The sequence below is a fragment of the Trachemys scripta genome, chromosome 19, assembly GCF_013100865.1.
Source record: "Trachemys scripta elegans isolate TJP31775 chromosome 19, CAS_Tse_1.0, whole genome shotgun sequence".
NCBI lineage: Eukaryota > Metazoa > Chordata > Testudines > Emydidae > Trachemys > Trachemys scripta.
The window spans coordinates 8,720,929-8,747,627 of NC_048316.1; the positions used below are offsets into that span (position 1 = coordinate 8,720,929).

A 26,699-nucleotide genomic window follows, 5' to 3' on the forward strand; every position below is an offset into this window, starting at 1 on the left:
GGAAGGGGCAGAAAGCATCCGCAGTGTGGGTTAGAACGCCAGTGTCTAACCTGCTGTGAGTGGGGCCGTTTGTAGGGAGATGGGAGAAGCGTAGAGGGGAGCGGGGGAGAGAAACCAGAAAAATGAAGCTGCCAGGTTGAAAGCGGAGCAGAGAGAGTGGGGACAGATTTGCTGGCATCTGTGTGATCACGGTAATTACTTTTAATGACTCAATTTTCTTTCCCCCTGAAAGGCACTGTCTGGCTCTTCATCCAGAGCACCAGGAAAGGCTCCCGAAGCCAGGATCTGACCCTAATACTAGGCCCCGGTGGAGGAAGGGCCAGGGACCTGCAGCTGGGGATGCCTGACTGGACACAACCCGCAGAGCCGGTATCTGGGGAATCAGGGATGTTCCTCTTGCAAAGGGGCTGCCAGCTCCCCAGGCGGAAAAGAAAGGTAGAAAAGAAGAGTGGACCTGCTCTGACAGGGAGGACCATTCCCCTAGTGACCCAGGGCAGCTAAGTGAGGGTCTGAGAGCTGTGGGGCTAGAGTCCAGCCTGGGGAAAGCTTATGCCACACAGTTCTGCAAAGTATCAGGGGGTAGCCGTGTTAGTCTGTATCCACAAAAACAACAAGGAGTCCAGTGGCACCTTAAAGACCAACAGATTTATTTGGGCGTACACTTTCATGGGTAAAAAAATCCACCTCTTCAGATGCATGGAGTGAAAATTACAGACACAGGCATAAATATACTGGCACATGAAGAGAAGGGAATTACTTATAAAAACTCCCTTCTCTTCATGTGCCAGTATATTTATGCCTGTATCTGTAATTTTCACTCCAATAGCTCTGCAAAGGTACCTCAGATCTGCCGCATGGTGCCCCATCTCTCCCCACGGCTCCCTGGGTTTCCCATGCTCTGCTTCCGCCCCTGAGCACAGGGTACTAAGCATGCCCAGTTGTGTGAAGAGGAAAAATGCCCACTAAATGATGATTGGGGCTGAGAACAATTCAACTCGCTTCACTTGTGAAAGGCGTGGATTTGAAGCCTGTCTAAGCTGAAGAGGCCCCAGCTGGCTCCTCTAAGAGAGGTCTGCCTCTCTTGCTGTTCCCCTGGCTTTGCATCCCCGTGGGTCTCCCTGCAATCAGTGGGACTGGTACAAGAAGTCCCGGATAGGCTGTGTCAGACTGTGTTAGGTCTGGTGGGGGTGGGGACCATCTCCGGCTGGGATCTCACTGGCCTGCCAACTTACCGGTGACTCTCCCATCACCCTCTCGCCGTTGTTAATCCGCATCACTCCCTTGCGCCCGTTCCTCTCCAGCGACACACTATTCCAGGTGTTCAGAGGGACTGGCTCCTTGCTCCTGGTTATGGGGTTTGGCGAGGAAGAAAGGGGAAAAAAAACCACAGCTGGGGTGAAAGTCATCCAACAGAGGCACTGGGCAGGGAGTGAGGGGGCAGAACGGACTGTGCTGGTTGGTATTTCCTATTTGCAATATGGGAGCACCCCCTGGCCAGGGCCCCATTGGGCTGGGCACTGTGCACTTTTATGGGAACTAGCTAGAGCAAAGCTAGGCTGGGTACGTCTACACATGCTGCAGTCACACCTCTGGCTGCAGTGTAGACATGCTAAGGGAGTGACAGGCCCTGCCCCAAGGAGCTTAGTCAAGGGCGGGAGACAGGAAGGATTCTGCTCCCCATTCTACAGATGGGGGGAACTGAGGCCCACAGGGGGACATCTTCAAAAGCGCCCAAGGGCCAGATTTTTAAAAGGCGTGCAGGTGCCTAGCTACGTTGCACTCTGGCCCTCAGCTGCTTAAGAGTGCAAACACCTATTTTCAGAAAGCATTGAGAAGCCAGAGAGTCTCAATGGAAGTGAACGGGGCTTAGGCCGCTAAGGGCCAGATTTTCAAAGGAATTTCAGTTCCTAAAGATGAAGACAAGCACTGTGTGGGATTTTCAAAAGCACCCAGGACGTCAGGCACCTAACGGGGTTGGGCACCCTTGAAAACCTCGTTAGGTGCCTCTCTGCCTCTTTAGGAACCAAAATACCTTTGAGAAAACTGGCTCCAAGCGACAGGTCCAAGGCCACAAAGTGAGGCTGTGGCAGAGGTGGGAAGGGAGCCAAGGTCTCCTGGCCTGAAGTCCAGCGCCTTCTCCACTAGACCATCCTTCCAGCTGTGTGTCAAGGGAGGAGGAGCCAAGACTCAACCAGCAACGACACACAGGAGATGGCCAGCTGGAGGAATCAGCAGAGAGAAAGAGAAAGAGCAGTCTAGCCATCCCTGGCTATTGTCCAGCAGCCATCAGAACAGCTGGCTGCAACATCCCATAATACTGAATGGGGCTTGGCTCATCCCACACTGCTGGGCGCGCTGGTGAAACACAGCAGACACAATTCCCCGTGACACGTCCAAGCCGTTCCCTCCCCCTCGACACGCTGCCATTTTAGTAGTGGAGCCCATCAGCGTTTCAGATGTGTCAGTCAATCTTCCCTGGGAAGCATTAGACTCAACTGGCCCAATCCCCAGCTGGCCTGCATCGATGGAGCTGGATTGACATCGACTGGGCTGTACTGACTCCCAGCAGGTAAGGTTCTGGCCCGGTATTATTAACATGGAAGATGAGCAAGCACCGAGGGAAACAGATTTAACCCCACGGCTGCCTCCTGGGCAGAACCCCAACCCCTCCCAGAAGCTGGCGGAGGCGTCTGACAGCAGGGGCACGTTATACAGAAGTAGTAACGGCTCTCTGGTGAAAAGGCCGCATCATGAGTTGACAATGTGACGTGGCGGTGAAAAAAGCCAATGCAGTCTTGGGATGCATTAGGCGAGGTATATCTAGTAGGGATAAGGAGGTCCTGCTTCCGTTGTATAAGGCGCTGGTGAGACCTCATTTGGAGTACTGTGTGCAGTTCTGGTCTCCCATGTTTAAAAAAAATGAACTTAAACTGGAACGGGTGCAGAGAAGGGCGACTAGGATGATTAGAGGAATGGAAAACCTGTCGTATGAAAAGAGACTAGAGGAGCTTAGGTTGTTTAGTCTGACAAAACGAAGGCTGAGGGGGGATATGATTGCTATCTTTAAATATATCAGAGGGGTAAATACAAGGGAGGGAGAGGAATTATTCCAGCTTAGTACTAATGTGGACACGAGAACAAATGGATATAAACTGGCCGTGGGAAAGTTCAGGCTTGAAATTAGATGAAGGTTTCTGACCGTCAGAGGGGTGAAATATTGGAACGGCCTTCCAAGGGAAACGGTGGGGGCGACGGACCTGTCTGGTTTTAAGATTAAGTTAGAGAAGTTTATGGAGGGAATGGTTTAATGGTAAAACATAGTAGCCAAGGAATACCAAGCAATGGTAGGTAAATAATATAATGGCTAACAGGGGTCAGGCTAGAGACTCTTGCCTATATGCTCGGGGTATTACTGATCGCCATATTTGGGGTCGGGAAGGAATTTTCCTCCAGGGTAGATTGGCTGAGGCCCTGGAGGTTTTTCGCCTTCCTCCGCAGCATGGGGCAGGGATCACTAGCAGGAGGGTCTCTGCCGATTGAAGTCACTAAAACACAGGATTGGGGACTTCAACAGCAGAGTCCAGGGAAGGGGTAGGGATGGTTTTGTGGCCTGCAGCATGCAGGGGGTCAGACCAGATGATCATAATGGTCCCTTCTGACCTTAAAGTCTATGAGTCTATGTATCTCCAGGACAAACAAGTCTCCGCTCCTAGTGCTGGGACACGATCGCCGTTGGGTCTAGGAATCAGGGCCAGAATCAGTGGGACCGGAGATGAGCTGGGGCGCGGTTACCTGATTAAAGTGAGCCCCGTTCATTTTGGCTACTAGATCCAACCGCCCCATTGGGGTTTTGCTTAGGGGCCATGCCAGCTGCTTAAAGCTCGGGCTAATGCCGATCTGCCCCACCTTCCATGGGTCTGGTCCCAGTGCCTGCAAAGAGGAGTGCTGCCTGGTGCTTTTCACTCCCACTCCCCCTGCTCCTTGGAGGAGCACCACAAACCAATGAGTGAGGGGCCAGAGCCAAGGGGTCCTGGTGTTAACCCCCAACCCCTGCCTTCCATTCCTTGGTCCTCTTCTGTGCCGCCCCAGCAGCTAACAGGGCTAGGGGCCTGTTCTGGCGAGGCAATGCCCCCTCCATAGGGGGCACTCTCCCACCCACTTAGAGAGCCCAAAGCAGAGCCCCCCCCCCCCCCCCCCAAAAGCAGCTTAGGGGCACGTACTTGAGCACAGCTGCCCCCTTGCCCAGGTCGTATCTATACTCCAGGTAGCCATCGTGCAAGGCCAGAGAGATAAAGTCCCCCTTGCCGTCCGTCTTCTGCCCGTTGTAGAAGATCATGCCGCTGGGGTTCCTGGCCAGGAACACGACCTCCATGGACATCTTGTCCCTGAGGGAGAGAGGGCAAATGAGTGCTGCCCTCCCAACCAGCCACCCCAGGGCTACTGCCACGCGAGGCCCAGGCACTGTCTCTCCCTTCGTCTCCTCTCGAGGGGCTGCACCGCAAGGTCTCTGCAGCCACCAGAGCCAGCCTGACAGCCCTGGGCAGCAGCATCCTCTGTTCAGCCAACGGGGCCAGCAGACGGGCCAGCTTCCCCCTCCCCCAGCCCCGAGGGCCTCTGGCCTGAGTGGCACAGAGCCCTTGAGGGCGAAGTCTCCCTGGGCCCGATGGCTCAGCTGTGCCTATCTGCAGGAGGGTCCTTTCCATCCTGGGGCCCCCTCCCACTTAGCAGTGTGGGAAGAATGGGTCACAGTGGGTGCTGTGCCTGGGGGAGGAGACCACCCCCGCTCCTGCCACCTCTCAGGAATAGTCCTCAGTCCCCTCCCCATCCCTGTACCTCCCTCTCACACTTCCCCTCCCCCTCCCTGCTGGCTTCTCTGTGGGCGTGAAACACACTCACTGCAGCTCACGCCCAAAGGTCTGCAGCCCTCTCAGCTCCAGGTAGGAGAAGCCGTTGAACTCCGGGAGGAACGGCCGGGTCTGGTCCTGCTCCGTCACTGAGTCACAAAACAAGAGGGGGTGAGCTGGGAAGAGGAGAAGCCACTTGGGTCTGTGCCCCCCAAGCCCTTAGCCAGGGAGTGGGTGCCCCTCGCACACAGAGACCCTCCCCGCCACATGCCAGGCCCATCGCAGCCCACCTGCCTCGCAGAACTCCCCTTCCCGCCCCATGGGGCACTCGCACTTGGCACCTCCCTCGGGCAGCACCAGGCAGGTGGCAGAGACGTGGCACGGGCTGGGGTCACACGGATTCCTCTCATCGGCACAGGTCGGACCTAGGGGAGAAAAACGGCATATCAGGGAGGGGTCTCGGGGCCGGGCGCACCAGGGAGGAATGTTTCCGGTCCCTTTAGCCTACCTCTAACTGATCCACCTGGGGGCAGGTTGCACTGGCTGGGTCAGTAATGGACTGATGTCCTTGCCTGGCACTAGGGGCAGGCCACGCTGCTGGAGGGTCTGCCTTCTGGGTCACGGAAAACCCAAGAGGCCTTGACTTACGGGCATATATTTTTGTGTAAGAATGGCTGGCTATTAACTCCGGGCTCCTGATCTCAGGATTCACCTCCAACTGGGCACCGTTGCTGTGCACTGCTACTCAACCACCACGCCCCACCCCAGAGGTGGCTGCATTCCAGCAACGGGTGGCAACATGATCACCTAAGTGTGGGATCTCTTCGGGTGGGCGAAGGGGACTCGTGATTTGGGCCACCCCCAGGGATGCCCCCTCTCCCTGTGTCACTCCCCCAGCTTCTCACCCGTGTAGCCGTTGAGACACTGGCAGTGGAACATCTCGGCCTCCTTGACGTGGCAGATGGCGCCGTGGTGGCAGGGGTTGGGGTGGCAGGGGTTGTTCCCGCACTCGCCCACCCCACTGCCGTACAGCACGTCGCTGCCCTTCTCCCGCAGGTCGTACATCTGGTTGTTCACGTCCAGCAGGCGGATGCAGCCCTTCAGGCCAGCGGTGGCTGACGTGCGATCTGCCACCCTGAAGGGACGGGAAGGCGGTGCTCAGGAGAGACAGAGGGGCCAGGGCATGACAGGCCGTGTGCTGTCTGCGCTAGTAGCCTGGCTTTGCCTGGGCTCATCTGCAGAGACTCCAGGCCAGGATCCTCCCCTCCAAACCCGCTCCCCCCTCTGCCCAGGAGAAGGGGCTCCCCCGGCCCCCTGAGCTCCGAGAGCCGTCTGCCTCTAACATCACCCCAGATTTTGCTCCAAAGAGGACTCAGGTGCTGGCCTCAACCCCCCACTTTCCCTCTACGGATGCACAGCCAGAAGCCACCAGCAGGAAGCGCTAGGACCCTGGGAGCAGCAGTTCTGCGGGGGAAGCTAAGTCCGCCCACCACTCACACAGCCATCTGGTCTTCCGGCACCCCTCCGACGAACAGATCTGTATCAAGGTTCAGGCCGTCGGTACCGCTCGGGCTCTCCCCGTTCACGTGGGGCTCCCCGTCCACCGACAGCATGCCATTGCGGCGGTTCCGGTTCACCACCAGCTGGTGCCACTTGCCAGGCTCCACGGGCACCTTGCTGGTGATGACGCCTGTACCAGACCCTGTGTTGAACCTGAAATGGAGGAGGGGGGCAGTGGGCTTGGGGTGGCGCCGTGGCTATTGCAGGAAAAGTGGTGCTTGGGACAGCTTCTCAGACGCTGCAACCACATCCCAGCTGCCACTTCCCACCACAGAGGTGACTGTATTTCAGTGGTGGGTGATGTGATCTTTGTACACACCAGACAGCCTCTGGAATCGTAGGGTAGGCAGATTGGACTCATTACATAGGCTTCCCCTGAGGGCACCCCCCGCCCACCATTGTCCAGAATCTGTAGGCCCCCCGGCCACTGCTTCATTTCAAACAGAATTTTCATTTTGGCTTTTGAAACTCCCACCATGTACAGGGTTTGATTTTGGGATGCTCCTTTCTCTCCATCCTTTTCCAGTAGAAAACAGGGATTAGACAAGGGGGAGGAGCACAAACCCCCAAAATCAACACCCCAAAAATGTTCAGGTTTTGAAAACCAAATGTTTTCATTGGGTTTTGCTGAAAAACTGGTTTTGGGTTTTTTTTGCAGAAGTGTTTGTTTCCTTCGAGACCCCTTTTATTTTTTGGTCCTTTTGATCTTAACAACTGGCTCACTAACGCCCTATTCTCCCACCCACCACTCCAGACCCTGGATCTGGCTGGGTTCAGACCCCTGCTGTTGTAGCTGTCCAGTGCTTTGCATCCCATCAGCCCCCAAAGGGGTGTTCCTGTAGGAGGCAAAACCTCGCTGGGCCAGGTTTAAAGAGACGGCTGTTCAGCTGCGGGAGCTGGCGAGGCTATGTGGAGAGCTCGGGCTGAGGACAGCCTGGCTGGGAGGCACCCTGGCCAGAGGGACCTGCATGGTAAAAAGGGACAGACGAATCTGTGCTTTCAATGACTAAGCAACCCATGGAACGTCTAGAGGAGTTGGGTCCCTGCTCACGCTGCCAGGCTGCTCCCCTCCCTTCCCCGCTGAGTAACCCCTGATGGGGGAGGGCCCAGGCTGACAGCTAGGGGCGCCCACCTGAGCTCCACGAAGCTGTTGACCAGCGCCAGGGAGATGAAGTCCTTGCCCTGGTTCTGTCCATTGTAGAGCAGCAGCCCGCTGAGCTCGGAGGCCCGGAACTCCATGGCGATGCGCACCGTGTGGTAGGCCTTCATCATCTTGAAGGCCAGGTAGGACTTCCCGCCGAAGCCGGGGATGAAGTACCTGATGGCTGTGAGCACAGACGGAAAGAGGACGGGGCGTGGCGGGAGAAAGAGAGAGAGAGACAACCCCTGATGTGAGTCTGAGAGCGCCACCCTCCCCGTACGTCCGTGGGAAAGGGTCAGAGATGGAAAGGGCATGCTAGGCCCCACCCGCTCCACCCCAGATCATTATGGGATCGGTCCCCTACACCATCCTCCCGGGTCATTTACCCAGCCTACTGCTCAACGCCCCCAAGTGATACTCCACAGCCTTGTAAATCTCGCTGTTACCAGCACCCCCCAGATATTTACCTCACGTTTCCTCTTGTTTGATTTCACCCCTTTGCTCCCAGCTAGACCCATGCAGGTGCCCCTCAGTTCTCCTCCTCCCTCCGGGTCGGATACGCCTTTCACACACTCAGAGAGCTACCCCGTCCCCCCAGGCTGCATGCATCGTTCCTCATAACCCAGCCCCTCCAGCCTTCGGATCATTTTTCTCTCTTCTCCCTGAATCCCACACGATAGAGCTACATTTATCACCCCCTGTTCTTATTTAGTGCAGCTGAGATTTTCAAAGGGGTCTGGACGGCCAATTCCCATTAACATTAACAGGCCTGGATATCCACATGCAAAAGCGGCTTTGAAAGCCTCAGCTTTTGGCATTAGGGGCAATAATTTCCAGAAATCAACACTTTACAGTCCCACCCTACACCCCAACCCGACAAGGATTTGCCATCCTGAGCTGTCAGCCAATGGGAACAGCTTCGGTTGCAGCCTGCAGTCGGTTGATGAGCAGCACAGAGTGCTGGGGGATAGGTCCTGAACCGCCCAGGTGCATCCACTTATGCTAGACCGTACCCAGCGTTCATTGGCCTCTGAGGCTGAGAACAGCATGTTCCACTAGCTGGTATGACCTGCCCAGAGCTCACAATTCTCATGCGGCAAGGCACTAGTGCATCACTGCCTGGGGTCAGGAAGAAATGACTGCTGGATGCGTCCCCTCACTAAGGCTGTCGTATTTCAAAGGAGGTGCCTTATACGGGGAGTGGCACGCCTGTTTTGAACAGAAGCAAGACATGGGGCTAGAGGGACCAGTGTGGCATTTCTAGCCTCCTCCAGCCTGCAATGTCATTGTGGGGGCAGAGGGGATGAAGAGGGAGAGAAAAGATGCTTTTCAATTTGGGCCTGATTTGCAAAGAGAATGAGCGGCCAATTCATAGAATCGGAGAAGTGTAGGAGTGGAGGGGACCTCGAGAGGTCATCCAGTCCTGTCCCCTGCACTCAAGGCAGGACTATGTAATAACTAGACCATTCTGGACAGGTGTTTGTCCCGCATGATGCACGCACAACTGTGCATGCAAATGGCTAATTGCAGTCCTTTGCACACACACTGCCTGGTCTGGGTACCCCATTGCGTGTGCAAGTTGGCTGTGCCTAACACAAATCCGGATCACTGTTATTCACTAGGAAGCATGGGGCTGTGCCCGCCCCGCCCCGCCCCCCGTCCATCTCCAGCTGGAGTCACTGAGGGCTGCGGGGGCTTAGCTCCTCACAGTCAGGCCCCCTGGCATTCATTCACTGCTCCCCACAGACAGGGAACCACCTACATTTCTCGCAGACTGCGCCCCCTTTCCCCGCGGGGCAGCTGCAGGTGAACTCCTTCCCGTCGTCTTCGCAGGTGCCGCCGTGCAGGCAGGGGTGGGAGTCACAGGGCCGGGCCGGCTTCTTGGTGGCGGGGGGCAGGCGTGTGGGCTTCCTCCGGGTCGTGGCCGGCACGGTGGCGGTGGGTCTCCTGGTGGTGGCGGGCCCTGCCATCTTGGTGCTGGGCCTCTCCATGGCCTCCGGGGGCAGGATGTGGGCAGCGGTGGGGGCGGTAAACCTCCGGGTGGTGATAGGTGCCATGGTGGTGGCAGTGGTGGTGGTGGTCGTGGTGGTGAAAAGCCTGGGAATCCAGTCTGGAACACAGCAAGGGGTGGATTGGCCCTCAGGAGGAACCTGGCACCCAGCTGGCATCCCTGGGGAAGGTAGGGGGCCGGGAGCCGGATTCCTGGGTTCAATTCCCAGCTTTCAGAGTGAGGTAGAGAAGTTAGAGTGCCTAGGAGTCAGGACTCCTGGGTTCTATTCCTCGCACCAGGAGGGAGCACATGCCTAATGAGGAGAGCAGGGGACTAGGAGTCAGGACTCCTGGGTTCTATTCCTAGCTCTGACAATGAACTCGGGCTAGACCATTTACCTGCCCGCGCCTCAGTTTCCCCACCTGTAACATGGGATTAATGGTTTTTCAGGGGCTGCGGTGGGACTGAGTCTTGATCCTGAGCCTTCTCACCCCCTTACAAGGGTTGGTTCATTCAGGAAGTAGCATCCTCTGCCCTCCACTGGGCCTGGATGAACCATCGCAAGAGATAATGGCCGAAGAACCGTCTATTCCACCACATTGAAAGGCTGGAGAAAAGTCAGTCTCATGGCTCAACCCACGCCCCCCACCCATGGCCACCTCTCTCCCCATAGCTTTCTCCTCCGACTAACAGCTCCTCCTCGGGGATCAGGAGACTCGCTGCATGGGCAGGTGGGTGGCTCTGGCAGCGGTCCAGCCCATCTGGGGTGTTTGCAGAGTGGCTGTCACTGGAGTACGTCAGTGCTAATCACGCGAAATACACTCCCTAATCAAACTGCACTGCATGCGACAGCAATACTTGCTTGTGCTTCGCTAGTCTCTGGCAGATCAATGGGAAATGGATTGGTCAGGCCCAGGGGGCTGCCCGGCTGACTCCCCTCGCCCCGCGGTTACCGGGCGACAGCAGCGATGGGGCGTTTGACGATTTTGTGGGCACTCAAGCCCTGGCACCTGAACCCTTGTGCTGCAGTATCACATGGCACCCAACCTCATGGGAGCGCAGGGGGCAGGACGATGGTCGGGGCGGCAGACCCTCTTTGGCAGCGGGGGCGGGGGCGAGCAGATTATAACATGGGGGGTTTCTGTTCCGTGCACAGGCAGTAGGAGAAGAAATGGAGACAAGGGCCAGACCCTCAGCTGGTGTAAATCAGCACTCAAGGGAGCTGCCCAGATTCATGCTGGCCAAGGATCTGACCTGACAGTGAACTGGGGTCCGGGTGGGATTTTCGGGCTAAGAGAGCCCGGCGGTTCCCAAGGAGCCAAGCTGGGCAGAACACAGCTCCCAGCGTGTCCCGGAGACTGGCGCGGCCCTGGCGAAGCCGAGCGTTACGGTCTCTGCGGATGAAACGTCCTCCGGAGGACAAGGTGCGTTGGATGGGCTCCTGCCAGAGAGGACAAGGACCAGCCGAGGACGGAAGCAGGGAGGACAAGAGAGAGCGAGTGACACAGGCAGACCGCGGGCGCCAAGCACTCACCAAAGTCCATGAATTTGATGTGGTCCTGCTGAGGCTTCTTCACGAGGATGGGCCTCTTCTTGGAGGCCTTGATCTGCTTGAGCAGGGCCCTCTGCACATCCGCCGCTGTGTAGGAGGTGGCTGCTCGCACCCAGGAAGAGGAAGGGAAAGGCACAGAGTGAGGACAGGGTAGCCCCCGCCCTCCTTCCCTTTCATGAAGCATCCGATGCTTTTCAATCCCTTCCCTGCCGCAGCCCCGCAGCCCTCCCCCGGCGCGCCTGCTGCACTTGCTGAACAAAAGACCCAGCGTTCGGTGTTTTTAACGAGGCCCTTTCCTGCCTAGCTCGTGCGATTTCCTTGGGTTTGCCGTCGCTCCAGCCCCCCGGCTCTCCCACCCCCTCCAGGCAGATAGCGCTGCCGGGGAGCCTCCGCAGAGACCCGAGGGGCGGCTCTCACCTGGGTCGAAGTGGGACTCCACGATGACGCGGACCGCGCTGCTCTGGCCCAGGTCTCGCACGCGGATGCTCTTGAAATCCTTCTTCACGTCGGAGTTCCGGAAAAGCTCGTCCAGCTGGTTGGCCAAGGGGGAGAAACACAAAGCAAGGGAGTTGGACTGGGGCCGTGGTGGCGTGGACTTAGGGTGCCCCCGCCCGTCCCCCCCCACCTACTGGGTTCTTGAGCCTCTGCTTACTATGACTAGAAGCAGCAGGATTACATTAGCCTGCTACAGGTCCTAACAGAGATCGGGGGGCCCTCCTTGTGCCAGGCTCTGCACAGACCCCCCCCACTCCCTCCCCACGTTAGGCCAGACACTGAGCAGAGCCCCCTGACTGAGACCAGGCCACCAACGTTGTGCTGGGCAAAGTGCAGACCCCTGACCAAGATCGGGCCCCCGTTTTGCTGGGCACGACACAGACCCCTGTCCCGTCCCATCCCATGCCGGGCACTGCGCAGACACTTGGGGTGAGAGAGTCCCTGCCCGACGAGCTCACAATGGACAGTAAAGAGACAAGACAGACAAGGGTGGGGAAAAGGGAATGGCTGTACGCTCACTTCACAGGTGGGGAACAGAGCCAGGAGAGCCAGATTGACTAAGGTATTTAGGTGCCGAAAGATGCAGATTGGCATCTACCGGCATTTTTAAAAGCATCTAGGCCAGTTCGGTGCCCAACTCCCATAGGACTCCCATACCCCGCTGAACCCCTCGCTACATCTTTAGGCACTTAAATACCCCTGAAAGTCTGTCCTTGAGAGCTGGAGCAACTTGCCCAGGGTCACCCAGGGAGTTTGTGGCAGTGCTGGGCAGATCCCCTGAGTCCCAGCCCAATGCCTTAACACACCCTTCCATCTGTCCCTCACCCTGGCTGGATCCAAGCCCCCGCACTCTTTCCCCTCAGCCAGAGGGCAAGGACACAAGGGTGTCCCAAAGGAGAGGTTCCATGGGGTTCTCTACACTAGGGAAGCTCCCCCTCCCCCACTCCGACCCCGCTTTGGTCCTAATATCGCCATGTGTTAAAGGGGCATACCAATAGCTACGCAAACATGCCTGTTGCTAAGGGAATGAAGGATGGCTGAAGCACAGGACTGGGTTTTAGTCTCGGCTCAGCCACAGACTTACTACGTGACAAATGGCACCTACCCATTATGTGCCTCGGTTTCCCCATCTGTAAAATGGGGATAATGAAATCTATCCCCTGAGAGGTGAGGGGTGGCGAGGATTAAGGTGCTTTGAGACCTTCCAATGGAAGCCTCTATCACAATGCAAAATATTGTGTCTGTTACACGTAGCTGCATGAACCACGTGGCCCATATGCCAAGTGCACGTCTAGTTATGTAACTGTACCAAGCACTTGCCAAATTCCTAAGTACCACCTGGAACAGTCTGCGAATGCGAACTATGCTGGTTCCATTCATATGGATGCTGTGCATTTGCTGTGCCACACTGCAGTCAGCAGCACAATACTGCTCCTGTCTCACCCGCTGCCTAGCACATCTAAGGGGGCACCGCGCCTGCCTGAGAGCCGGCAAAGCAGAGAGAGCGATGCGCCGGCAGTGTTTGAGCTTTACAAGTCTTGGAAAAGCAGGGACCTGTATTGATGAGCGCGACTTCCCGAGGTGTCTGGGAGAGTCTGGAGGAGCGAAGCCTGGAGCAGAGACACGGGGCTGGGACAGCCCCTTTTCTAGGGGATCTTCCATTAACACACATACACCTATAGCAACAGAGAGGCTCAAAGCAATGCCACTTAGCCAAGCAGCCCCACACTCCTGATCCATGGAAGCTCTTGAGCTTGAGGTTTTTCAAAGTTTGCTTCCAACTTCGGGGTTTAAGCCCATCTCTAATTATAACAACACAGAGGAAACTTTATCCGAGGATCTCAAAGAACTTGACATAGGCGGCAAGGTCTTATTGTTCCCATTTTACAGACAGGAAGACTGAGGCACAGAGGGGTATGCACGTAGGGGAGTGTGTCTTACCCAGGGGCACTTGGGGCTTCACTGGCACAGCTAGGAGTACTAGCCGGGTCTCAGACCAGTCCACTAGAAAGCTCTGCCCTAGGAAAGCACATCCCGGCGTAACTTGTAGACACATGGCGGTGCCGAAGGGGTGCATCTGTCATATTCACTCAGCATGTGAGAGACCCCTGGCCCACTCGTGGACAGTCCATAGAGACAGATGAGCCCTGTTACTTGCAGCCGTTAAGAGAGCTTCTCAGTTAGCTCCCGTGTTAGAGGCGCGTGTTCTTGGAGCCAAAAGTCACGAGTTCTATTCCCCACGTGCTGCACAGGGCTAGGTTACATTTACCCTCGTAGAGCAGCTTAAGGAAGGATACCTGACCATCACACTCTGAGCCAAGGAGGAGAGTTCCTCCCTTTTGCCAAATGCAGGGCCACGGCTCCCAGGGCTGTCAACTCACCGCGCTCTCGATGCTCCTCGCCGTTTCCCCAAAGAGCTCCGATTTGGGGTCAGCCATCTCGGGCGTGTAGAACAGCTCCTGGCCCTCCACCTCCTCCAAGATGAGGACTCCCTGGAAGACCTTGGTGGCTATGGGAAGGAGGAGCAACAAAAAGAAACAAGACAGACTCATTTAGCGGGCTAGCTGGGAGGGGGCTGACAGCAAACTGCTGAGCAGAGCGTTCAGTCCCTGGCGGGGGTGGATGGCAGTGTGTGGGGAGTGCCAGGGCTTGGGTTAGTTTTGATGGCTATGGAGGATTAGTATCTGAGGTTGCTGGAGCAGGTGGGTCAGATGGCAAAAACCAGGCTAGAGATGGCAGCTTTTACCATACGGTTTCCTCTGAACTCTGGCCCGGATAGCAGCCCCCCTGGACCGGCTGGGTAACAAGAGAAAGACGTTAGCCAGAGCAGGACACAATCAATAAGGCAGGATCAGACATGAGCATGCAAGACACAGAGGCAGCTGAGGGAGTCCATAGGGAACCCGGACTCCTGGCGAGGAGAATTCCCTGGCTGGGGGAGGGAACCGGGGAGCCTGTTTGTAGATTCTGGGGCTCTGTGGTCTGGCACTTCCTGCAGGGTTCCTACCGAGCCACCCAGAAATCAGAGGAAGGGGACAGAAACAGCACGGAGCCCTGCAAGGGGGACCCCCCCCCTCGAGAGTCTCATGGGCGTGCACAGGGAGCTGCAGGAAGCAACCCTCCTGGCACTGGTGTTAGTACATTGAGGGTTTGCACCCCCTTGTGGGGATGGGGGTACTGTATGCAAAGAGAAGGGGGCATCCCACTGGAAACCCCACCGCAGGGAGTGTGGGGACTACGACAAGGAGAACCTTGGGAGAAACCCACCTGGAACGTGCATGGGGAGGGGACCTGGTTTGCTAAGCTCAAGAGCAGGACGACAAGGGCCCGTATCAGGACCGTGTGCTTGAGGCTCCGGAGATGCGCGCCCCAGCTCTCATGCCCTCCGGGCGCAGGACGAGTTCAGAAGGAAACTCCCAGAGTCTCTCACTCAGCGAGACAGGAGCCACACCGACTGGCGAGAGCGGTGCCTGCTGCCAGGGGGCAGAACACGACTGAAAGAGAAGCTCCCAGGCGCCTTGGCCGTAAACCCAAACACGGCCATGTCAGAAACACTGAACCAGCAGCTGTGGCTGCTAGCCGCAAACCGAAAGGTCGTTAGCCAGACGAAATCGAAACCCAGGCAGCGCCCCCCTCCTCTCCTTGCAACCACCAGGACCAGCCCTAATCACCCCATCACGCCTCAAAACCTGGGCAAAGACACAGGCCTGGGAGGTCAGTACACCAGGCTATTACACGTATGATCGTCCCAGGCCATGTGGGCCTACGTAGGTCAAAATGAGCCCCTACAACTCCCGCTAACAGGCTACCAGTGAAGATCTGGGAGAGAGACACCCCGCCAAACAAGCGGGCAGCAGCTCCCCGCACCAGCCATCACTCCGTGTAGCTCAAGAGATTTTCTGTCGCGCCCCCCTCAGTCGCGGGGCAGACACTCACCCGGGCAGTTGCTTCCTTCTGTGTCAACAGCTGCCGTCTTGCCATCCGAGCAGCATCCCAGAGGGGAGTTATAACACGTCGCTCGTTCAATGGCAGGGGTGGATGTCACTTGGCTCTCCTCTGGCTCCTCTTCCCCTGAATGGCATTAGGGGCCACATGGGCATTTTATAGCCCTGGTGAGAGGCGGGACCCACCCCCCCGGCCCCGTCACAGCCCCGGCGAGAGGCGGGACTCCCTGTCCCTCTCTCAGCCCCAGCGAGAGGCAGGAGCCCCTCTGCCCCTGTCACAGCCCCAGTAAGACGCAGGACCCACCCCCATCACAGCCCCAGCGAGAGGCCCCATCAGACCCAGTCAGCAGTAGTCACGCTCAGCCTGGTGGCCTGTGGGAGATGGACGGGCAGGTGACTCTCCAGGTGCTAGCAGGCAGCCCTCCTCACTACTAAAGCCCCCTTGCTGTGCTGAGAAGCCCAGGGCTGAACAGGCCATGGAGACTGGACTAATGTCTCCCCGTCAAGGTGGCCCCTGCTGCAGGTGAGCAAGGAGGCAGGTTGGCAGTACAGCACCGGGGACTCGAGGCCTCCTACCTGTGCTGAAGGAGACCGTCCCTCCCCACCCCAAGGCTGCCTAGGCAGCATTTTTCGCCAGCCTCCACCTCCTGTCTCACAGCTCCAATCCTCCCCGAAGCAGATGCTGTGACCAGCCTTCAAGGAGGTCTGGGCTGGGAGCTGAGAGCTGGCGCTAGCTCAGCCCCTGGCACTGGGGTAGTTTTGGCAGCGCCAGCTCCACTCAGGGCCCACCAGCTAGAACAGCTGCTAAGGAGGAAGCAGAAGTGGTGGGAGCAGGGCTTGGACACCACGCGACTACCGAACCGGAGCAGAGGGCACTTACCGGCAGAGCCCGCCCCGCTGGCTTCCTGGTCCCCACTGATGCCCAGTTCTGGGTCCCCGCTGCCTTCTGCACTGCCAGACTCCGAGTACGCAGGTGGGGGGGTGGCCAGGACCACAGGAGCGGTGGAGAGGGGGCGGATGGTGGTCCTGCGGATCCCCTGGGTGGTCCAGGGGGTGGTCGCCGGCCGGGCGGTGGTTACCCGTACAGTGGCAGGCTGGCTTCTAGGAATGGGCCTGGCTTGGAACAGCAGGGAACTGGTGGCTGTCTCCGTGGGGTTGGGGGCCGGGGTGGTAAGCCTTAGAGGCGGGGGGTGGAGGAGCTTGTCCAGGGGAAGCGTGGGCAGTGGCATGGGCTGTACGGTGTGACTCACGTGGGTGATGGATTCTGAAAGAGCAGCAAGAGGAGGTGGTTAGAGGGATGGATTGGACAGGAGCCATGGATCTCATCCTCTGGGAGGCAGGGCTGGGTCTATGGGGGAGGGACAGAGGGAGGCAGCCAGAGATTGCGCCCAGCGGCGTAATAAAAATCACAGAAACGTAGGACTGGAAGGGACCTCAATAGGTCATTTAGTCCAGTCCCTAAGGAGAGAGTCCACTGAGGTAGGACTAAGTATTATCTAGCCCATCCCTGACAGCTGTTTGTCTAACCTGCTTTTATAAACCTCCCGTGACAGAGATTCCACAACCTCCCTGGGCAATTTGTTCCAGTGCTTAACTACCCTGACAGTGGGGAAGTTTCTCCTAATCTCTAACCTAAATCTCCCTTGCTGCAGTTTAAGCTCATTGCTCCTTGTCCTGTCCTCAGCGGATAAGGAGAACAATTTATCGCCTTCTTCTTTGTAACAACCTTTTACATACTTGAAGACTATCATCAGGTCCCCCCTCAGTCTTCTCTTCTCCAGACTAAACAATCCCAGATTTTCAATCTTTCCTCATAGGTCATGTTGTCTAGACTTTTAATCATTTTTCTTGCTCTCCTCTGGACTTTCTCAAATTTGTCCACATTTTCCCCAACGCCTGGTGCCCAGAACTGGACACAATACTCCAGTGGAGGCCTTATCAGTGCTGAGTAGAGCGGAAAAATTACTTCTCGTGTCTTGCGTACAATTCTCTTGATAATACATCCCAGAACGATGTTCACTCTTTTTTTTTTTGGTACAACTACATCACATTGTTGACTCATATTTAGCTTGTGAACCGCTATAAACCCCAGATCCTTTTCCGCAGTACTCCTTCCCAAGCAGTCATTTCCCAGTTTGTATTTGTGGAATTGGTTATTCCTTCCAACGTGGAGTACGTTGCATTTGTCCTTACTGAATTTCATCTTATTTATTTCAGACCATTTCTCCAGTTTGTCAAGATCATTTTGAATTCTAATCCTGTCCTCCAAAGCACTTGCAACCCCTCCCAGCTTGGTATCGTCTGCAAGCTTTATAAATGTACTCTCTATACCATTACCTAAATCATTTATGAAAATATTGAATAGAACTGGACCCATGACAAATCCCTATGGGACCCCACTAGATATGCCCTTCCAGCTTGACTGTGTACCACTGATAACTACTCTCTGAGTACGCTTTTCCCACCAGTTGTGCATCCACCTTATTGTAGGTTCGTCTAGGCCATATTTCCCTAATTTGCTTATGAGAAGGTCATGTGAGGCAGTATCAAAAGCCTTACTAATGTCGAGATCTGTCACAACTACCACTTCCCCCTTCTCCACAAGGCTTGTTACCCTGTCAAAGAAGGATACTAGGCTGGTTTAACATGATTTGTTCTTGGCAAATCCATGCTGAATGGTACCTATCACCTTATTACTGTCTAGGTGCTGAGTCATGCTGAGAGGAGCTGGCTAAGCACGGCCCGTATGTGCCTGTCCAGAGTGGTCGATAGGGGAGAGACTCACCATGGCACTGCCCAACATGCTTCACCTTGATGACCTGCCCCTGCCGGCATGCAATGGTCTTCAGCTGGCACTGGTCACCGTAGGTCACTCCGTCAGAGCCACAGACCTGGGAAGGGCAAGGGAGAGTGGGGGCAGCTGGAGAGATCGTCACCTCCTCTCATCATTCCCTCTGTAAGGCAGAGCGCACCTGAAACACGGGTTTCTCCTCCCTCCCCACCCACGACGCAGGCCCCGCGCGCAAAATAAACCTCCCTCTTTAAATGGTCAGTGAAGGGTTAAAGGCCAGGGAGACTCCTGTTTGTGTCTCTCTGCTGGGAGGAGACCCTGGGAGACGAATCCTGAAAGGAGGAGCCCAGAGGCACCGTGTGAGGCTATCAGAGAAATCCCGGCCTTTCGACAGCTGGCAACATCATCTCTCTCTGCACGCTGAGCAGAGCGGCTCTGCCTGCAGCCAGCAGAAACACCGGGCTTCAGTCCCACACGTGTCCCAGCTCCAAACCAGCAAGGCCGAGCCAGCTAAATGCACGAGTGCCTGCCGTCTAGCCCCCAGCCCCACCGGGCTGCCTCCTCCTTTTACCTTGGTCATGTTGGCTTCCACGCACAGCGGGGACGGGCACTCGCAGTGGGCAAAGCCACTGACCTCCACGCACGACGCCCCGAACTCGCAGCTCAGCTCGCGGCAGGACTTTGGCGCGGAGGGATCTGGGGGTGAGAGGAAGGGAAACGACGCACACGCGAGTGATACACATACGTGGTGGCCCTCTGCTCCGGTCGCGGATGCAAAACAAGCCCAGCTCAGTCAGGGGCTTTCCCGAGAAGATTCAGCTGGTCCCACCGAGGATGACAAGACAGACTTTTACCCTGGTTAAAGGCCAGTAGTCTGAGACAATCTGTTGTCGCGAGTCTGTGGGTGCACAGACCACAAGGAACAGACACAGGCCCAAAGAAATAATCGCCTGGCAGTTCGGCGAAAAGAGAACCTCTATGGTAGCATGAGCACTCGGGCTTGGGTCCCTTCTTCGGGTCAGCCACTAAGGGGCGACAGATGCCGCACGTGTGAACAGGTCAGCAGAAGGCAGCGGTAGCCGCGCACCCGCTAAGCCAGCGCATCACAACTGACCCAAGGTTGCTTCCGCAAGGAAAAAGAGCCACTGGCTGAGCGGCTCCCTCGCCTCACCTTTCTCGCAGCCCGTCATCCCCAGCTTGCTTCCGTTGGGGCACTGGTTGCATTTCATGCCGGTGATGCCCGTCTTGCACGAGCACAGTCCGGTCATCTGCTCACAGTCGTCACGCACCGAGCCCACCGGGTCGCAGTGACAAGCTTGGCAAGGAGGCAGGAGGGAGGCAAGGAACAAACATTGCCACGTTTTACAACGCGAGCCTTCCGCCAGGAGAGCTGAGCACCTGCGCACGCCAATGAATTCAACCTTCCTACCCCCCAGCTGCACTGATTTCAATGGAATAAACAGAGTCAACAATGAAAGCCTTTGAAATGTACAGTGTTAAATAAGGCTTGTATCTTAACGTTGTCCCTTATTCCCCTCCCTTTTAGCGGGAGAGAGTTTTTAGAGGGAACACCTCCCCTCCCCCCGCCATTTGCCAGGCTTTTCGATGGTATTAAAGATGGGAATAACTGTCCTGTGTTAGGAAAAGGGAAGAGGTTAGTTGAAATGGGGTGGAACTGCTGCTGCTGCTGTTAAAGTCTGATCCTGTTTCTTGAAGACAAAACAAGCCAAACCCACTCAACAGGGGAGACAAGAGAACAGCAAAGACGGGCAATGCAGCTTCTGTCTCTGACATTGGCTCCCCTGCAACCTGACTGCTGGAAAAACCCAGGCACAGCACACGCTGTTTGATTAGTCACTCCGAGACCTGGCAAACTCATACCAGCATCGGGGCTGTTGAGGGCATTGCCTTTAGCTGTCTCCCTGGTCATAGTTTTAAAGCAGCGTTGCAAAATTGGCAGATTTGCCTGGCTAAGCCAGACTCTGATTAGCCAGAAGGAAAAAGGAGAGGGAGGGGAAAGAGAAGAAAAACAGTGGGGAAGGAAAAAGTTTCCCTCCGAAGTCCCTTTTGGGGATCCCCATAGGGGAGTGATGGGTGGAACACCCCATCCTCTCATTATTTCATCCACCACTTCGGCTTAATTTCCTGCACACCAATTTGGGTCCATTGATTTCCGGTCTCACACTTCTCCCGTTTACCAGGCATGATCTCCTCACAGTCCTTGAGTTCTGCCAAGGACGTTTTGTTCAGACTAATTCCATCTCCCATTTGCTAGGGGCAGAATCAGGAAAAAGAACCCAGGAGTCCTGATTCCCGTACTAGTCTCTAATCCCTACACTATACTTCCCAAGGCAGGACTAGAACCCAGGCATGCTGGAGCCCAAGTTCCTGATCCTACCATTATTAGATTCATGGACCCTCATTCTCATTAACACTAAGGTCACTTTGGTAGTTACGTTTCCCTTCACTACAAGTCTCCACAGCCAGCACTGTGTACAGGACCCTTATGGTAAGTGAGAGTCTGGCCGTAGATTTTAAGGCGAGGTGGGGCCATCATGAGCATCTAGTCTGACCTCCTCCATAGCACAGCGCAGAGATTATGTCCATTAATTCCTGCATTGAGCCCATATCTTGTGATTGAGCTAAAGGGGATCTTTTAGAAGAAACATCCTATCTCGATTTAAAGACACCGAGTGGTGGAGAATTAACCACAGCCCTTGGGTAGCTGTTCCAATTACCTTCTCCATTAAACTGACATCCTATTTTCAGTCTGAACTTTTCTGGCATCACCTCCCAGCTACTGTGTCTATGTTTAGACAAACACTAACTCCCAGAGTCAGGAGTGGAACCCAGGAGTCCTGACCTCCCAGGCCTGTGCTTGAATCAACAAAGCTTCCCGCATCCTGTTTAACTGCATGTCATCATAAAACGTGAGCTTGCAATCCCAGAGCCTAAGACTCGTATTCAATCCCTTGACACATGTCTATCGCTCTGAGAGAGAGAGAGCTCTATCATTTCAGAGAGCGCGAAAGACAGAATCACATCTCTATTGTTTGCAATCCCCTCCAAATAACTCTTCTTTCCCTGACCAGTCTGTCCTCTTCCCATTTGGCACGTATCGATTTTCTGGCTCGTGTCTCCAATGGAGCTTGAAATTAACATGGCTTTTTTTGTTTACTTCCTTGTTTGTACAGGGGCATTGTCGGTGATGTCGGCGCAGATTTGGGAACCGGCCGTGCTGACTCTGACAGGGATTCAGGAGAGCGTCTGACATTCCCTTGCAATGGACTGGGCAGTCAGCCTGCCGAATCCTGTGCTGCCCCGATTCCATGTCACCCCAGCTGGTGGAAACAACCCTTTCCCCTGAGTGTGATTTCACACCTGGGTCTGATGCAGCAGCACTGGGGAATGCTTGGCACCAGTTTGGAGACACGTTCCCAAAGTGGGCCCTGTACAGGTTTGTTTAAGGAGGCCTGTGCTTGGCTCTCCTCCCATGAGCGGTGTGAATCAGGTCACGATCTCTCAGAGGGAGATAGGGAACACCTAGGATTAAACTGTTTTTGTGGTAGGGCAGCAGGAGAAGGGTAAACATGAGTGGTCAATGGGTTCCTTTACCCAGGCACCCTCTTCCCTGGCACCCCCCGGTACTCACGGGTGCAGCCGCTCTTGCTGTCCGTGACTATCCCGCGGAAGTTCCAGAAGCCAGGTTCACAGCGGTCGCACTTCAGGCCCCCCACCCCCGGCTTGCAGGAGCACTGTCCGGTGGTGGGGTCGCAGGCCCCCCCATACGAGCCGTAGGGGTAACACTGACAGGTGCCTGAGAGAGTCAAAGAGAGCAAACTCAGTCCCCTTAGCAGCAATCAGTGAGGGCCTGAAACAGAAGGGGCCTTAACGTGGCTTTATGTGCTGACCTAATCCGCTCAGCTGAGGCAGTACCGCATTCCTGGGGCGGGTACTAGGATGCTGATCAATGTGCCCTCCCTCTGCCCCTACCAAACCCCTTCCCCTTCAAATCCCCCCATTGACCATGGGGCCGTCTTAAAACCTTCAAGTTACTCCTGCTCACTTTGCTTGCATCTATCCTCCTCTCCTGGGGAATAAAGAAAGTCACTCGCATCACCTCAGGTAAACATTTAGATTTATGCTCCCATCGCCAACTCAAGGGCAAGGGTGGAACAGAAGGGAAAGAGCAGTTGGACCCAGAGCCAATCAATCCAGGTGGCTTCCTCTGGGGAGTGATACCATGGGGAGTCCAGAAGGGGGTGTGAGGCCCCAGCCACGGTTGGGGGCGGGGGGGGTCACTGACCCAGAGGATGACCATTAGAATTTGTACTGCAGTAACACTTAGGAGCCCCAGTCACAGAACAGGACCCAGCTGCGCTGGGCGCTGAACAAACACAGAACAAAAAGACAGTCCCGGCCCCAAGGAGACAAGAGACGACTGGTGCATACAGACAGACCGATGGCGTAGCACAAGGACTCAATGGGACCCTGGGTCAGGAGGGGGTGGTCTTGCCACACCTGCTCTCTAAACGGCTGTCACGTTTTGCAGGCCTGGAGGCACAGGCATTGATTTGCCGAGTTGCCGGGGGGTGCTCAACCCCATTCCTCCCAGGGCCCGCCCCCGCTCCACCCCTTCCTCCAAGCCCCCACCCCTGCCCCGCCTCTTCCCACCCCCTCCCCCCACCTCTTCCTGTCCCCGCTCCTCCCCCGCCGCCCCCCCAGTGCCTCCTGCACCCCGCAGAACAGCTAATCCACAGAGACGCTGGGAGGGAGTGGGAGGAGCTGACCTGTGGGGGTGCCAGCGGGTGCTAAGCACCACTGGTTTTTTTCCATGGGTGCTCCAGCCTCGGAGCACCCATGGAGTCAGCGCCTATGCCTGGAGGAGGAAGCATGACGGGGTTCCTTTGAGGACTTCACGAGCGGGCGACGAAGGCTGGGACCATTGGCTGAGCAGAGGCGGAAGTCAGCTTGTCAGCCCATGCGCTGGCCCCTTTGGGCTGAAGCCCACCCGCGGTGACCCCGTGCCACGAGAGTCTGTCAGAACACCGCTGCTTATTAAATTACATGGCACATTAAACGACACTAAATCCCCATCAAGCGTGCATTAGCCAGGCCCATACACGGCTTTAACTATATTTCCGCAGTTTAATGTGCTTTCCTAACAGTCGGTCACAGCCTCAGCTGTTAATATATGGCTAATGCCTTTCCGAACACGCCTTCTTTGAAAGCCCTGACTCCGGTAATTATTTAATAAATATTAATGATGCGTTCATCAAGGCAGCCTCCTGAGAAGCGGAGTCACCTCTCAGTCAGCACTGGGGTGGGCTGCGAAGGACCTACCGGGCGGGAGGATGGGGATCTGTCTCATACTCTGGGGCCAGGGCTGGAGCCAATATTTGCCCCCAGAACTAGCCCCGAACTCCCGGAGATGGTGCAAGCCGCCCTCGGGAAGGGCTCACCGCTGGGAGCATTTCCAGGGGAGCACTGAGCACTCTCGGCTCCCAGTAATGTGCGGGCTCAGCACCCGGCTGGCTCAGGCTCTAAGAAACGTCTGTTACCATCCAATAGCAGAGCGGCGCTGCTAACCGTCTTTGAGCTGCCACATGGCGAGCAACCCGGAGAAAACAAACAAGGCCACCACTTGCCAAGGCTTTCCTGAGCTTGGCTCCACCGGGAGCCAGCTACCATCTGTGCAGGCCACGAGAGCTCACGCCGGGTTTGGTCCTTGTCTAGAGAGGGAGGGAGGTTTGGGGCATCTAGTTCAGAGCAACCCTCTTGCATTGCTCCCTGCATAGATTTAGGGCAGCTTCTGAACTGGAAGCGAATTGGCGCTTTATAGAAAACGAGAGGCGCTGGGAATTTAGAAGGCAAAGGGGGCGTGTGCAGAGGTGTGCGGGTCTCTCTCTGTTCGTGGGTGGGTGTGCTCCGGCTACGGGCTCTGGAGAGGTCTGGAGGCTCTGGCATGTCTAGTGGAGGAACTGGAATGGAGCAGATAAGCTACGGGAGAGGTGCAGCCTGGGGGTTGCCAACAGACTTTTTGGAGAGGTTCTCCCCACCCTCCCTTTCCCATGGCTAGATGGGAGGGAGACCCCAAAACTTCTTTCTGTTACAACATGGGAGACGGGCGTGGAAAAGGCTAACACCCACCGCTTGACAGGGTCAGGCAGAAGAGTAATCTTCTGCAGAGGAGTTTTCCCCCATTATCTGCAGTCTGGATCGCCACACTGTCCCCGACAAGGGATTCACAATCCAGGACCCCTCATCTGTTACAAGAGATTCCCCCCAAGCTTCACTCACTTGGGCAGCCAGCTGAGCCCACGCCGAGGGCCACGGTTGTATTGTCTGGACAACATCCATAGATGGTCTGGCTGCAGTGCAGAACCAGGAGCGGCGGGGGAGGCGTTCCAATAACTACGGAGAGAGGGAGGGACACAGGTCACACCTTGGGTAGACAGGGAAGCGCAGCTGTAACCGGGCTACATCAGGGCAATATAACAAATGCAGGGGATCTGGGCAGATGTGTCCGGCCATGTCCTCCCTGCACAACCCCCCTTGGTCTCTGCCCTGCATTAGGGCAGCGACACTGACTCCAGGCCCTCCCCAGTGCAAGTAGCAGCATGCAGACCTGCAAACAGAGGCACAAAATGGCTCAGCCACTGCATTGGTACCAACAAACTAATGCTGGCCCCGCCAGCCACGCAGGTTGATCCCAGCAGTGCTCCCAGACGCAAGGCAGAGGAGTTCCCTATGCTGCAGGGAAGGGAGCAGCTGAAGGCTGACGCAGCCCCTGCTAGCCCAGGGTCTGAATCCCAGCATTGGTCGGTGTGACAGAGTGCTAGGAACCTAGAGCTGACCCAGTACTCTGGTCACTGCAGTACTAGCCATTCCCCCCGGAGTAGCTTTAATTGGGAGGGATGGTGGGAACAGTTAAAGGACAGGAAGGAAGTGCAAGGGGGGAGGCTGGCAGGGGCCAGGGGATGCAGAATCCCAGGAGGGTGAGATCTTGCCTTCTCCCTCCCTGGAGGGCAGGGTAAGGGGGCAGTTTACTACTGATTGCATGGGGCTGCATGAGGCTGTACTGGCGACCTGGCGGAGGGGACCCCAATAAATAACACACGGTGTTTAGCAACTCGAAAGTCTCCAGCCTGTTTGGGTGGCCCAAAGGGCAGAAGAGAAGGGACCCTGTTGCCACCCCAGACAAACGTCAGAGGAGCATGGGATGCTGTGAGGCAGGAGCTGGCTAAAGGCCAATACCCATGCTAGCCCGGGTCCGAACCTCAGTGGGAACTCACCGCGGCAGGCTCCTTGGCTGGTGACGTAGAGGTCCTGGCGTTTCTCGCAGCGTGTCTTCTTGAGCTCACACTCGTTGGCATAGGTCGCACCGTCAGAGCCGCACACCTGCTCAGAGGATTGGGGGGCGGGGAGGAGAGAGGGAAGAGAGATCACTGTCTGCAGCCTCCAGCATGCAGAGAGCTGCCTACCCCTCATGGGGTGCCCCCATCCCCAGGCCAGTGCTGAGCTGGGAAGCTGGAATTCTAAATCCGGCACTAACCAATCCTGCCCAGGGGGAAGAACTGCTACCAAGGGAGATGGGCCGTGTGCCAGCCAGCAGCACCCGGGATTGCAGCACGGGTCCCTCAGCCCTGGCAACCCCTGGGCGGGGGAAAGGCATCTATTCACGCCTCTGACCAGAGCCCTGGCTGGGGAGCAAGGGGGCTGGCTGTGCTGGAGAGGCCCCCCTGAGACGAGGGGCATGAGGGACAGGCCAGGAGGGATACAACAAGAACCTCCTCCCAAACTCAAATGGGCCCTGTGAGTCCGGGACAGCTTGGGGGAACTTCTCCCCCCTATCCGCCCGCTAGGATTTCCACAGCCCCACCCAACTGTGGCTGGGGTTTGAAGCGCTGCAATACCCCGAGCCAGGCTGGGCTTGCGACACCTCCAGCCCGAGAGGCTGCAGAGAGCCCCTCACTAGGCCGAGCTCTCTTCCAAAGCCAGGGGCGGGCAGGCAGAGGGAATTACCGGGTTGCGTGGCACGGCCAGGCAGGTGAAGTCACACACGCAGCGGTCGTCCTCCACGTCCTCATCCCACGAGCCCCCGTACTGCCGGCAGCGGTCCTGTTCGCACTCGTTATCATCCCCCGAGCCTGAGCCCCCAGAGCCACAGTCTGCAGAGGAAAGGAGGGGACCCTGGAGGGTGACTGCTCCTAGTCCACACCTGGCCTCCGAGACAGCAGGACCCTCCTCCCCCAGGACCGAGCATCCAGCCCCCCATGAGGACGGAATACAGCCACATGGCCAGTAACAAGGGCACTTCTCTTTGCGAGGTTCCTTGACGATGGGCTCAGGGCTCTGCCTGTACTGGCTTGGCAAGCCAAA

The 26,699-nt window shown here is 56.5% G+C and overlaps 1 protein-coding gene across 7 annotated transcripts in view; it reads right to left on the bottom strand.

The window, feature by feature from the left end:
• The window catches only part of AGRN (agrin), a 224,232-nt gene that overhangs the window by 19,157 nt on the left and 178,376 nt on the right, over positions 1-26,699 (bottom strand). For all 7 annotated transcript variants that reach the window (XM_034753064.1, XM_034753062.1, XM_034753068.1 and 4 more), the window contains 20 exons: positions 26,343-26,488; positions 25,613-25,718; positions 24,618-24,731; positions 21,970-22,134; positions 19,489-19,632; positions 18,889-19,013; positions 18,312-18,417; positions 16,407-16,790; positions 15,519-15,653; positions 13,964-14,091; positions 11,505-11,619; positions 11,070-11,189; positions 9,308-9,655; positions 7,537-7,729; positions 6,342-6,557; positions 5,750-5,979; positions 5,135-5,269; positions 4,897-4,993; positions 4,221-4,385; positions 1,233-1,344 (listed from right to left, as the gene is read on the bottom strand). In XM_034753064.1, coding sequence (XP_034608955.1) covers positions 1,233-1,344; positions 4,221-4,385; positions 4,897-4,993; positions 5,135-5,269; positions 5,750-5,979; positions 6,342-6,557; positions 7,537-7,729; positions 9,308-9,655; positions 11,070-11,189; positions 11,505-11,619; positions 13,964-14,091; positions 15,519-15,653; positions 16,407-16,790; positions 18,312-18,417; positions 18,889-19,013; positions 19,489-19,632; positions 21,970-22,134; positions 24,618-24,731; positions 25,613-25,718; positions 26,343-26,488 — 3,284 coding nt within the window. The remainder of the gene's footprint in view (positions 1-1,232; positions 1,345-4,220; positions 4,386-4,896; positions 4,994-5,134; positions 5,270-5,749; positions 5,980-6,341; positions 6,558-7,536; positions 7,730-9,307; positions 9,656-11,069; positions 11,190-11,504; positions 11,620-13,963; positions 14,092-15,518; positions 15,654-16,406; positions 16,791-18,311; positions 18,418-18,888; positions 19,014-19,488; positions 19,633-21,969; positions 22,135-24,617; positions 24,732-25,612; positions 25,719-26,342; positions 26,489-26,699) is intronic.